Genomic DNA, 14,685 nt, shown 5'->3' on the forward strand with positions numbered 1-14,685 from the left:
ATTTATACCAAAATTCACTATCATATTAAAGACAAAAGTGGTAAGAAACAGTGTATTTCAAGAGGTTTGAGATGAGAGCATATTTTGGGGTGATTGAGGGCACACTGACGGAAAGTTCCTTAACATGTGTCTTCTAAAATAAAAGCTCAGTGTGTTTGTTAACATGTTCTAAATTACAGGGAGCCTTCAATCATACTTTGTCTGAACACCATGGTTATATTGAGAATGTGATATAAAGGCACTGCTTGAAATATGGCTACTGTGCATGTGCTTGGACTACAGAGGCCTTTTTTTCCCCCTTTGGATATTGTTCTTGAAAATATCTATATTATGAGCAACTTCTTTAGACCACTCATTATGGGGTACTGGTTATGAATATAAGTACCACGACATTCTTCTGTTTATAATTTTAAATACAATTTTTATGCATTTACTGGAAGTTTGTAAAATTTATCATTTGTAATCCTGTCTTACCGATACAAGCAGTGTGATGCTGTGTGAAACCAGGTGGACATTTACAGGTAAACCCCCCCAGGGTGTTGACACAGAGGAACTGGCAGTTATGCTGTTTGGTTTGACATTCATCAAGGTCTGAAATTAGAGAGAAGCCAATGAAAACCACAGTAGATTATCTGGCTATATTTCCTTTCTTGTGAAGTCACAGGAGATGCACATGCTCCATTAGAAGCATTTTGTCTACATTTTTGCTGGAAGCTTCGTAGATTTCCACAGGCATATGGAAAACAGTTTCTTTTCACATATTTAGGCAGAATAAATATTATGGGCTAGGATGATAGGGCAAGTAAGGCAATATATAACATAAGAAACTGAATGGCAGAATAATAGCAGTTTCCATGAACTGTTCTCAAAGCTACTATCCAAAGGTTACAATTCTTGCATTGAATGCAGTATAGTGCATGGCTGATTACTTATTCCTGTTAAAGGAAGGATTAAATAAAAATGAAACAGAATCTAAAAACTGATGAAGGTCCTAACACAAACACTAAGAGTTTCCACATTCAGATGAAAACACGGGCATTAATATTAGAGGAAGCAAAATACAGCCATCTGTAATTCTAGTCATAAATGGTGTTGATATTTGGACTCTACTAATAAAGAAACTCAAAATTTGATTTTGGCTATATTAAAACTTAATTTGGAAACTATATTTAAAATAAATGTACCACATAAGATGTAGGCAAGACTAATTCATTACTTTACAGCTTAAAAAACGCTTTAGTCATACTTATTTATAAACAATGTACAACACGGACCCATATCAGTTCACTAAACAGATCTAAGCAGTGCTTGCTATTATTTTATTTTTTTGATATGCATTGGAAATAAAACCTCATTTTATTGAGAATAATCTATATTTTAAAAATTTCTGCAGTCCATTAATTTCATTCTGATGAGGCTTACTATAAAATCAAATATATGAGTATAATATTGAAGCTATTTTAATGATCTAATTTAGCTGGATAAATAATTACTTTTGATACTACCTAAGCAAAAAATTTAAATTTATCTATTTATTTTCACTTTTTCACAGTAAACCCATAATAAAGGTAGCTTAGAAAAATAAAAGCTTAGATAAGCAACCACAACAAAAATCTTATTTCAGTGATTTGTTTCAATCTCTTCCCATACCAAAATATTTGTTATATTTTATTTTTTAAAATTTGTGTAGTTTTCTATAAGAAGCAAACTGTTTTAACTTGGGTTTTAATCCTCTCTGCCTCCTGCAATGAGCCTATTGGTAGAGTTTTTCTTTGAGCAATAACACGGCCCCTAGGAAGGTACCTTTTAATGAAGGTGATGCACATAGCATAATCCCTGATAATCTAATATTTACACTTGAAAGAAAAGATACAGACAAGGGTCACAATTGTCAGAGACTCTTCACTCACCTTTGCATGTCTTTCCATCCTCTTGCAGGACATACCCCCTCGGACATGAACACTGATAACTCCCCTCAGTGTTCTTGCAGATGAAGTTGCATGGTTTCGGCGACTGGGAGCATTCATCAAGGTCTAAGTAAAAGTGATGCGAAGATTAAATTACTGGTTAGAAAAAATCAACTGGACTCTTTCCTCCTTCCATATTCTTACTTCATTCTTTTTGTTTTTCCTCTTCAACTTAAAGTGGAATAGAGCCAGAAAGAAATGATGCACAGAATGATTTTCTCTAAAGTAATATATAGGTTTACTTTGTAAATCAATCTACGGATCTTGGGTAAATATTATGATGTCTAGACAACTGTCTGGGTTCAAAATTACTAAATTCTTTAGATTAATACACTTTGGTTTACAACCTGAGAATCATAAACTTAGTAATAGTTTCTCTATGTTTGACACATGGATGTGGCACAAGTTCTCTTAAACTCTCTTTACGGAGGCTCCCTTAAGCATCTTGTGGGATCACAGATGGTGTTGCAAACTTTTCCACTTTCCCCTTCAGATTCAGTCCTCACCCTGGTCCACCCTGCTCTCAGGCCCATGAGTCGGAGCTCTACGGACTCCATCCAGAGGCTCTCCCTTGCCCTCTTCTTCTGTCTGGCCCTTATTTCCTCAATTCACTCCTGGCAAGATAGGCTCAGACTGGCTGAGTCCCTGGATCAGCTGTCACAGGTCCTCGCAAGGCACTCTTCTGAGCACAACTTTCTTTTTTCGGGTTCCAATAACCTCTGCCTCTTTTTTTTTTTGCCCAGCGGCAGTACAGCTCCAGCACACAGCACTATGCCTCCTGGCTTTTGTATACGCTGCTCACACGTGTATAGACAGTCCTTTTGTTAGACCCTCCTTGAATTGTCCTCCTTGAAATGTGCCATCTCTTTCCTACTCAGACTCTGAGTGATAGCAGACAATCTCCATTTCCTCCACATAACATATAATGTTGATGTTCACAGAATGCTGAATGCTCATGATTAATGGCCTATTCTCTATTACTCATGCTCTTCTGTTTCAAAGAAGTCAGCTGGGTTTTCTTAACCTTTTAATGCCAGGTGTATTTGTTATTGACATAGGTAATTTGATAGACTATCAAGTAAGCTAATGAAATATAAAGGAGAAAATTTTTTCTTTAATAAAAATTAAGTTGAATACTTTGGTGTTGCGGGAAGTCAGGGACCCCAAACAGAGGGACTGGCTGAAGCCATGGCAGAAGAACATACATTGTGAAGATCTCATGGACATTTATTAGTTCCCCAAATTAACACTTTTATAATTTCTTATGCCTGTCTTTACTGCAGTCTCTGAACATAAATTGTGAAGATTTCATGGACACTTATCACTTCTGCAATCAATACTCTTGTGATTTCCTATGCCTGTCTTTAATCTCTTCATCCTGTCATCTTCGTAAGCTGAGGATGTATGTCGCCTCAGGACCCTGTGATGATTGCGTTAACTGCACAAATTGTTTAAACAATATGAAATCTGGGCACTTTTTAAAAAGAACAGGAGAACAGCGATGTTCAGGGAACAAGGGAGATAACCATTAGGTATGGCCACCTGAGAGCTGGGTGGAACAGAGCCATATTTCTCTTCTTTCAAAAGCAAATAGGAGAAATATCGCTGAATTCTTTTTCTAGGCAAGGAACATCCCTGAGAAAGAGAATGTGTTCCTAGGGGGAGGTCTCTAAAATGGCCACTCTGGGGACGTCTGTCTTTTACGATTGCAGATAAGGGATGAAATAAGCCCCAGTCTCCTGTAGCGCTCCCAGGCCTATTAGGACAAGGAAATTCCCGCCTAATAAATTTTGGTCAGACTGGTTGTCTGCTCTCAAACCCTGTCTCCTGATAAGATGTTATCAATGACAATGCGTGCCTGAAACTTCATTAGCAGTTTTAATTTTGCCCCGGTCCTGTGATCTCGCCCTGCCTCCATTTGCCTTGTAATATTTTACTACCTTGTGAAGCATGTGATCTCTATGACCCACACCCTATTTGTACACTCCTTCCCCTTTTGAAAATCTTTAATAAAAACATGCTGGTTTTGCAGCTTCAGGGGCATCATGGAACCTATCAACATGTGCTGTCTCCCCCGGACACCCAGCTTTAAAAATTCCTCTCTTTGTACTCTTTCCCTTTATTTCTCAGACCAGCCGACACTTAGGGAAATAGAAAAGAACCCAAGTTGAATTATCCGGGGCAGGTTCCCCCGATACTTTGGAAAGACTCAATGAAAGTCTTAAGTCCTTTCTGCCCCATGACTGTCATAAATTGGTGTGAGTGAGACAATAACAAATTGAACAAGAAAAATAAATTGTAAAACGGTAGAAGGATTCTGTACTGAGAATGCTCCGCAGCTGGAAATTTTATTTAGGTAATGCTTACTTGGTATACTTTACGCAAAAAAATACAAAGAGAAACACGGAAAACATTCTCTTAACATACACATATTCATAAGAAAAAGCCCTTTTCCTTCATTCAAAGAGTGACAAACAAATGTGCACTTTCAATTTTAAATTAAAATATAAAATGTTGAAAGTACGTATTTGTAATTTTTGTTTCCCTCATTGAACAGACTTTTTTTTTGGATGACGTAAACAATTCTCCATCCTATATCACTGGACAAAGGCCAAGTGCTGTGTGATTAAGAAGCACATTATCGAGAGGATGGCATCATTTTAATAAAATGTATATTCCAAAGCTCCATAATAAAGACACTTACTGATAATGAGTGACTTGTAGGAAACAGTAGTTGATTAGCCCCCAAATCCCCAGACATGGAGGTGCCCATCCTTACCTATACAAGATGTTCCACTGATGTCTGTGGTGTAGCCAACCTTGCAGAAGCATCGGAATGAGCCCATGGTGTTGATGCACTGACCATTGGTGCAGAGGTTTGGCATTACCTTACATTCATCAATATCTGTGGACCAAAACAACAAAAACAATCAGGAGTTAACATATACGCAAGGGCAAAACTGGTTAGAATTGAAGAGAAATTAAGAAATGGAGATGAGATAACTGCAAACATTCGTAATAGCACCGGAGCACCTGTTCATCATTCAGGTGAACGGCAACATGGATGTGACAGAAAAATAATCTCAAGTGATGGGAAGAGATAAAGGAAGGCTCTGGTGAAAGCCCTGTTTAAGACTACCCATTTTGCAATGTAAGCATGAATTAGTTTGGGGGGAATCTAGAAAGCTACCCCGTCAAAGTCCAACTAGTTTGGAATTTGTGATAATTTCCCTTGGATTGGCCTCAAATTCACATTTGCAATAGACTCTGAAGAAAAGCTTTGTGAAGAAAGGCTTTGGTTAGCAAAGTTGTCATGCACAAGGTTGGGAATTCATACAGTAAATGGAGGAAAGTTGTATGTTTTTAGGACATTAATATATCAGTTGGTTGTACAAGGAATGGAAAGGACTAATCAGTTATGAGACTTGCTAGTCTGTAAAGACACTGCAGATAGAATAAGTCCCTGTGTGCATTCAAATAAGCAATATTTATTTAAATAAGGCAAGTATAGGTTGGGGGTTATAAGCATGGTCTTTGGGTCAGACAGATGTGTTCCATTCCTGGGTCCATCCCTTAAAAAGTGTGTGATCTCGGGAAAATTACTTAATGTTACCTTAGCTTTGTGCTTCATTTGCCTCATTTGCTAAAATGGGAGTAATACATTCTACCCCTTAGGTCTGATAGGAAGATTAACTCTTAAAATCTCTAAAGCATTAGCAAAGATTATTCTTTCTATATACATATATATGAAAACACACATCAAATTTAAATATCAAAGTATAAACATTTTAGCTATTCTTTTTACTGTATCAATTTTTCACTTTTACTTCACATTTATCTGAATTCATAAAATTCAATGTGTTGATTATATGAATAAATTCCCTCATCTCCTTACCTCTTCCATCAGTTGTATATCCTGGGCCATGAGGACATATCTTTTTGTACTGGGCAGTTCCAGGAAGTGGGCAAAGCTCACACTGGTGGCCCCAGCCTCGCCCACCATCACAGCAGCATTCTGACTTAGTGACGAGATTGCGACTGCTGGATGCCATTTGACATATTGTCTGCAATACCTCTGCAAAGCAGAGTCCCTGCCGATTGTCTGAAATAGCAAAGTAGAAAGAGTTAAGGATGCGGAACTGACATTTCATTATGCTGGCTTTCAAATTAAGCAGGGCAGTCAAGAATTTCCTCCTTAGGAATAATTAAGACAGCTTAATGATTACAAAGTTTTGCTGACAGTTAAGTTCATAACATATTCTTTCACTACAGACTACAGTTTATTAAATTTGACAAAAAGTGATACTATAATTTAGAAATAGATAAATTTTTTCCTCTAATCCATTGCCAACTAAATGATAGTGAACTACCATTTCTGTAGAATAGAAGGGAAAGGAAAATCAAATTAAATTATTTTCGTTTAAATAAGCAAATGAGTGCCAGGATTAGTTTCTGGAAAGCAAATTCTAGACTATATTTTATGAGCTTGGTACTTATTCAATCTGATATCTCATATTTTCTACATCTGAGAGACTGTTCAAACACTTGGACTGAGTAGATTTTTTAAAAATATAAATATTTTTTCTGATATAAAAGTCAATTAAATCTTTAATATAGTTTTATAAACAATCCTAGCAAAACTGTTAATAACATGAACAGAAAATTACACTTTATATGTAGGTTACTTTTCCTATTTCCTAAAAGACTGAAGTTAGTAAAGGTATAGATTGGATATAACAATAAACAAAAAAATGTTTTCTTGATCAAAAATTTCTTAGAATTTGAAGCATATGACATTGTTCAGAAAAAAATCTGATACAGTTGAAATACTCCTAAATCAAGTGATGAGTCAGTTTACTGCTCTTATTTCTTTGTTTACCTTGAATTTTACTATAGCACACTTTTTACAGCTGCCATAATTAACTACAATGATTTATAATGCATCATTTTAGCATTAAAATACAATATAATGTCTGAGACTCATATTTCCCATAAAAAGTTTTGTAAAGCATTTTTTTTTCTGTACCACAATATAAAAATTAACCTTCCCTGCATTTTTGAAATATGGCATTTATTTTGCATTAATTGTGGCAGAACTTACCTCATATTGCAAATATTTTCTTTGGGAATTAAGTCGTCCTCTGATGTAAGTTTTACTGAAGCCAAATTTTCCAAAGAGCTTAATTAATCTTAATTTTGGAAAGACTATTTAAGATTGTTATTTACATTACACATAGATGTGCATATAACACACATATGAACAAATATATCATTTTAATAGCTGTGCACCTTTAGGAAGAAGCATGTGGATTATTGAGATTGGGGGATTTGTTTAGCAGACAAGAATATATATGTGGAGCTCTTCTGTGATGACATCACGAACAGATGTTTTATCTACCAAGTATAAAATATTTGGATGTCAACTTACCAAGGCACTCAGTGCCTGAAGAACTTGACTGGAATCCTTCATTACACTCGCACCTATAGCTTCCAATAATGTTAACACAACGTCCGTTTTCACAGATTCCGGGCTTGGTCCTGCATTCGTTTTCATCTTTAGGAAAACAAACAATATGAATAATGAGAAAACTGTAAAATTATAATTTACAAGCTATCTCCTAATGGGTTATATCTTATTTAACACTTCTTTGCCAAAATACTAATATGATGAGATTAAAAATGGTAATGTGTGAATATTAATTTATTTTTAGCTTTACTTCATCCTTCTAGGTGGGTTCTTTCTTAAGATAACGTTTTCTTCTTCTTTCTTTTCTTTATCCTCTGCAGAGGAGGGATGGTGTTAATATATAGAATTGGAAATTGGCCTCCAAAAGGGATAGAATTGCCCTGAGACACGAGGCAAGGATGGGAACTCTGGGGAAAAGAATTCAGTTTCTGTGATATTGGAGAAAGGGTGGGGAGAGGGGTGGTGGGTATTGGGTAGGGATGATGAGTAGAGTAAAAGCCACACAGGCCAGGAATAAAGGACAAGCTCCTAAATTGGTTTTGAGTAAAATCACAGGAACAACTGTGGTCTGTGAGGGTAGTTAATGGGACAGGAAATTTAAGTAATACTGCTCTTTTGGTTGGTGATAAATAAACCTACTTCAACAAAATTGTTTTTATTAAAATTCTCTATGTCCTTACTTTTTGGGCTTTTTTGATGTTCTGTAAATTTTGTTTGAGATTTTTTCAAAGCTATGTTGTTAGAAGCGTAAGAGAGCACATGACAATTACGCCTTTTTGATAATTTGCTCCTTTCATGTTTATACTTAAACACTTTTTAAATTTACTGCCACTTATATTTGCATGCACTTTGCCTTTATTAGCATTTGCCTTGAATATTTTTATTTTCAACCTATCTCACATTTCAATTTTGGTACTACAATTCTATTAAAGAGAACCTAGCTGAATTTTTAAAAACACATTTATCTTTTAACCAGCAATTTAAACCACTTACGTCTGTCATGATTACTGATGTGTTTAGAGTCTTACCTGCCATTTTATATTGTTTTATATTTATTGTGTGATTGTCCTCTTCCTATGCCCTCCTTTTCCCTCTGAACTCATATTTGGAAGGTACAGTCTTCTTTCTATTCTTACAGTGGAAACCACTGAACAACTTCAATACACATTCTTAATGAATAATTTTCTATCAATGCCAAGAAGTACGTTTTGAAAGCTCTGGGCCACAGTAAGCACTTTGCATAAATTTCCTTATCTCTGCTCTCTCCCTGAACCACCTGCCATGTTGATGTTATCTAGAAGTTTTGGTTTGTTAATTTTTAGTGTGCCATCAGCGTCTGTTTAAGTTAATGAGGCTTACTGGTTTCTTGGCTGACCATTGTTCCACTTACATTATTGCTTCCTCTTGAATTAATTAAAAAAATTAGCATATGTAGTTCAGTAATTATTTAAGAGGGGTATACGTATTCTAAAACAGATTTCCAACCATGTCTTCTTTTGTTTTCATACTTGATTTGAATACAGAATTTTAGTTCAAAATTATTTTCCCTTAGAATGCCTTCAAAATATTGCTCCTATATTTATTTATTTATTTTAACCCAGTGTTACTGTTCAGTTTTAGGAAATCTGGTTTTTCTCTCTGGAAGTTTTAAGGATTTTCATTTTCTTCTTAGTGTTTTGAAATTCACCATGATGTGCCTCCTGCGATTTATTTTCCTCTTTGAGAAAAAAACCACTTACTTCAGAAATTTAAAGGTATATACGAAAGTAATGAGTTATGAATTAAAAAGTTTTTTAGTTTATTATTTCTAGAATCTGAGGGTGCAAGGTCTGTTGCCTTGATCTAATCCTATCCTTAATGTAATTCACCCTGATTTTGAATTATATTTGATTTGTCTGAATGATTTTTTTTCAAAAAGGGCTCTTGAACTAAAAGCATTCTTGGAAGAACTCAGCATATACTGCCTGAGTTCTTCCAAGTTTGATTATGTATAATAAAGCTTCTGCTGCAGTACATAATTTGTGCTTCAAATTCTTAGATTAATTTTGCTTTATTGACATTGGCATTAAGAATTACTGAGAAGAGGTTGAAAAAAAAGGCCTGATTTTTTTTTTTTCTGTTGAAATTTGTAACTTCAATAGGGTATATCTTGGAGTGATGTTGCTCTATCTAAATAATGTTGATTTCCAGCATTGTACTTTCTACCCTTTGATAATTTGTGGGCTGCATCAGGATTGCCAATTACTGACCTTTCCATTGTCCATCACTCTTGCCCAATGCGCCCCTACTTCTAGCTACTCTATGTCCAATCCAGTGCAGCATGACAGGCTAGAGGAAAACAGGCCTCATTTTAATGAGACTCAAGACTCAAGACTCAAATCTCAAATGGGTACGTGATCCTCCCTCAACAATCCTGCTATGCTTCTTAGTATCTTCACACTCCCATTTTCTAAAATGACACTACACACACTCAGACACATCAGACATCTCTCCGCTGTGAACCACCTGGCTGTACCCTCACTTTCAACCCTTTGTCCTCTTCCAACAGCTAAACTATCTTTGTTTTTTCTCCGAGGCCAGCTCTTATACTGGTACTCTAGATTGCCTTCCCAGATTTCACAATACTCCCTTTTCAAGGAATCATTCCCTCAGCATAAATTCTCTAGTAACTTTCGTCTTGAAACAATACAAAGAACTCTCTTATTCACCTATTACCCCTCTAGCTGCTGCCATATGTATTGATTCCTTTTCAGAACAAAATTTCTGGAAGAATGATCTATGACAATAAATTCCGCTTCCTTATCACTGATTGTTTCCTTAATGTCGTGTGCTCCACTGAAACTTCCTGAAGAAGTCACCAAATCTAATTACAACTCTATGTTACTCTACATCTTAGTAGCATCATACAAAAACGGCCACTTTAGTTCTCAGGACACCACACGGACATGGAGAACTTCCTATCTTGCTGGCTACTCTTTCTTAGTCTCCTACTATTTTTAGTCACTTTAAATACTGGAACAACCAGAGTCCAGTCTCCTGGGAAGGAGCCCTGCTCCTTCTACTCTCCAGGATCTCTCTCTTGGTGTTCTCAGTCAATCCCATAATTTTTCAAACACTATTTGCTAGCGATTTACATCTATGGCTCATGAATATGTCTGCTGACTTGATGTTCCCACTTGGAAATCTAGTACGTATCTGACACTGAACACAACCAAAATAGAACTTTCATTCTTCTGTGTCCCCAACCAAACCTGTTTCTTACAATCTTTTCCATATCAGCTAATAGTAGCATCAAGTAAATTATTATAGTAAGCTAATTTACTTTAGTTGCTCAAGCAAAAATCCTGGGACTTATCTTTTATACATATTCAATCAATCCATCAGCAATCCAATCTGTTGATTATTTCCAACACATTTTCTGAATCTGTCCACTCCTTTTCCACACTACGGTGGCCCTAATCTGAGCCTCCTTTTTCTCTCATCTGGATGTTTAAGATGGTCACCTAAATGAAACTCTTGTTTCTGCTACCACCTCCTTAAAATCCATTACCTATAAGGCAGCCAGATATCTTTAAAAATGTAAAATAGAAAATAACAACAACTAATACTTAATTGAAATTTTACTCTATGCCAAGCACTGTACTAAGGGTTTCACGTGAATTTTTAAATTTAACCCTCCCAATAATCCTATGAAATTGTGCTCAAAATTCCTATTTGTTTTTACATGAGGAATCTGAGGCACATATTTAAGCCAACTTGCCCAGGGTCACAGAGCTAGCAGATATGAACCTAGATTGCTAACATTTATAGTCCATCACCAGGGCCCATACTCCGAGTCACTCTGCCATAACACTTTGAGCATAAAACCAAATTCCTTTCCAAGGCATCTGCCTACCTTTAGACCCACTTCATGCCACTCTCCTGCACAAACTTCAGCTACACTGGTCTTGTGTAATTATTCATCTTTGAACAATTTTCTCCAGTTCAGCTACTTGCTGAAAAATAGTGTAGCAGGTCACAGGTGCTACACTGGGCCTAATGTGTAGTTTCAATTCATATTTGTTGTATGAACATCTTCTTACCAAATCTGTCATGCTCTCTATCCTTGGGGCACTACGCTCGGGCTTCCAGGTAATTTAGGGAGTCATGTGTCTCTGACAAAGTTCTTAAAGCCTTAGAATCTCTGATAGTTGCTGCTTCTCCTCTTCCTGCTACACCTCTGGCAGCTGCCATGTCTAGGAGACTAGTTTGTTGATAATTAAATAGCATCTCAGTATTTTCTCGTTTGTGTCTACCTATCTTCACACTGCAGTGTAGAAATGGGTCTACAAAAACACTCCATACTTTTCTCATTTGCTTATGTCTATGATCTTCTAATCAAAGATGGTTGGATAAACTTTCAAAAATTGGGACAGTCTGCCAAAGTCTAAAGAAGAAAATTTAATGATCTTGGTAAAACAATGTTCTACTTATCAGATTTCTTGATTCATTTATTTGTTTAAGAAATAATTACTGAGGCATAATATATTGCATAGTCAAGTTTCCATCTCTGATTAGGTTTACGGTTTTCATTAAAGAGGTTTTAGATTTCCTGCATAATTTCCCTTAACTGTAATGCTTTTAGTTTCTGCTGCAATCGACTCTTTTGGCTAATTCTGTTTGATTCCAGTTTCATGCATTGGCATTTTTATTGATTGTTTTTGTGGCTTTATTTTTCATCCTGACTTTTGTAAATCCTTTTTGTTTGTAATAATATTTTTGCTGTTTTTAAACTGGAATTGCTAGTTGTGAAAACATATTGTTTGCATGAAAGTGTTCTACAAAGAGTTTTGTGATGATCAAAAAAATTTTTCAGACAGACATTTCAGCTGTCAGCATGGTATAATGAAAAGCTTGAGGATCAGAAAAGTTTCAGAACCTGTACCTTTTGTAGTGCTGTTTAACAATGAAAAGAATACAAGTGTAGAATGCTGCCCTGGGTCTTTTCTTTGAAAAAGTAAGTTCAGAGGATGACAGAATGTTAAGAGCTAGAGCAGATACACCCTTCCCCAACACACGCCACCACCACTCCTATCAATCATGCAGACTAGGTTTCTCACTGTATGCAGATAAAGTAACTGAAGAACAGGGAACTGAATCACTTTCAAGTCATCTAGATCATTTATGACAGATCCACAACCAGAAACCTGTGTTCTTAATCTGGTCACAGTGCTTATTCCCTCCACCCCAAAAACACATCTTCAAATGTAATAAAGATAGTATAAAATTCAGCTAGTTATAAAAATAAGAAATTTATATGCCTAAAAATTAAAACACATTTCTAAGTATTTTAGCCAATCTCTGATTAAACAGCACATACATGCATTATTTTCATTCAAATAAATTAAAAGAGAAATAAATGAAAATAAATTTCATGTATAGTAAGAAGACAGGATGATTAACAATGCTGATTTCCTTTCTTCTATACATAGTTATTAGCATTTTGCCCTGTGCTAGACTTGGAGGAACACACACTATGACTTAGGAGTTTAGGTTAATCTTCTGAGATAACAGATCTTGGAAGAATAGTGTTTTTGAAAGAACCACCACATAACTACATCTATGTAGGTCTATTTTTAACTTTATTAAGTACTGTATTTGAATGAAATATCTAACAAATGAAGAAAAGAAACTAAAAATTCCAATTATAATTTGTTGCATATATTATTTTTTATGACACATGTAATTCAGAATAGTTCAGAAACTCACTCTTTTGTGAAAAAATTAAAATTGGCAGATTTTAAATCTAAAATCACCTCAGACTAGTTACTTCTAATCTCAATGTCTTCCCTAGCAGTAATTCCTTCTATGAATTAATAGAAGAACCACCCTAGTTTATCTTTTTAAATATTTTTCTATATATTTACTTGGTTACATATGTACCTACAGAACACATATAGTTTTATTTACAATTTTCTTTAAAATATGAAAAATCAAAAGGGCAGGTATTCTTGAGCAGGCATAAGTGCCACAATCCAGAACCTATTATATTAGCAGAGACCCTGAGATGGAAGAAAGCTAGCTGTACCACTGCCTTAACACATCTGGAAAAATAGTTCGCTTGCAGTTAAGATGAGGTGGGAGCAGTGCCATTAAGTAGGCTGGGAGTGGAGGCATTACATAAGCAGACACCTTCCCTTACCGCTTACCTACACAGCCCTCTCCATCAGGCCTTCGGGCCATTCCAGGAGGGCAGATGCACATGAAGGTGCCGATGAGATTCTTACACATCATGCCCCTAGATTCACAGTCATGTAACCCTTCAGCACATTCGTCCAGATCTAGAACAAAAAACAAAAATAGGAAATTATCTGGAGCAAGCTGTAGTTCAGTACTTTTAAGTCATAGGTGTGGTCTTCTGACACTTAACATGTAATCTTATGGTGGGACAGAGAAAGGAGAAGCCCAGCCGTTGTCAGCTACTGGCTATATTCCAGATGAGTAAGTTTCAGTACTGCTCATAGTGATAAGAAGTTCAGGGAAGGGCAATCTTTGCTTTAATAAGAATCCAAGAGTGTGACAATAGTGGGCTTCTCAACCCACCTTATCTCTGACTTGATTTTACAAACATACCATCATGTGTCTTGTTATCTAGGTATGGAAATCCACTAGCAAAATGCTGTCATATGTATATTTCTGTAAAGCTCTAGAAGAAATTAGTTGAGAACTGTAAAATTATTAAAATGTATCTCCAGCATGACAAATAAGGTTCAAACTACTCCCATGTCTGTGGCCTTACCTTTGCACATCTTTTGATCTTCCCTGAGGGCATAGCCAATTGGGCACGTGCATTCATAGGACCCAAACGTGTTCATGCAGCGGAAAGCACACAGCAGTGGGTTCTGGGCACATTCGTTGATATCTGACCAAAGAAATGGATAGGCATGTGCTCAGCTTAGAGTTCTAATTATTTATATAACTAGATGTTGATGTCATTTACTTGGCGGTCATACAGAAAGCAATAGAATAGTAGAACTTATTACACATCTGGTATGCAGAATTCAGTACCTAACAAACTCATCTTTCAAAAATAACAGCTATAAACTCTGGAAAGAATATAAAAACTACCTGAAGTTTTTAGTGGTGAGCTGAAAGTCAGAGCAAACCACCAGTAGGGAGTAATTTCACATTGATTTGGCTTCTTTCTTTCTGAAATTACCCTCCAGATGACCATGGCCTGGCAGTGCTGTCATCTGGTAGCTAACTCTCCAG

General features: G+C 36.0%; 1 protein-coding gene across 1 annotated transcript in view; it reads right to left on the minus strand.

Moving 5' to 3' along the window:
- Positions 1 to 14,685, minus strand: part of FBN2 (fibrillin 2) — a 269,644-nt gene that overhangs the window by 14,716 nt on the left and 240,243 nt on the right. Inside the window, exons 54-60 of the mRNA XM_005557677.4 lie at positions 14,213 to 14,335; positions 13,623 to 13,754; positions 7,396 to 7,521; positions 5,863 to 6,069; positions 4,747 to 4,872; positions 1,911 to 2,033; positions 475 to 591 (exon numbers count right to left, since the gene is read on the minus strand). Coding sequence (XP_005557734.3) covers positions 475 to 591; positions 1,911 to 2,033; positions 4,747 to 4,872; positions 5,863 to 6,069; positions 7,396 to 7,521; positions 13,623 to 13,754; positions 14,213 to 14,335 — 954 coding nt within the window. The remainder of the gene's footprint in view (positions 1 to 474; positions 592 to 1,910; positions 2,034 to 4,746; positions 4,873 to 5,862; positions 6,070 to 7,395; positions 7,522 to 13,622; positions 13,755 to 14,212; positions 14,336 to 14,685) is intronic.

The sequence above is a fragment of the Macaca fascicularis genome, chromosome 6 (assembly GCF_037993035.2).
Source record: "Macaca fascicularis isolate 582-1 chromosome 6, T2T-MFA8v1.1".
Lineage (NCBI taxonomy): Eukaryota > Metazoa > Chordata > Mammalia > Primates > Cercopithecidae > Macaca > Macaca fascicularis.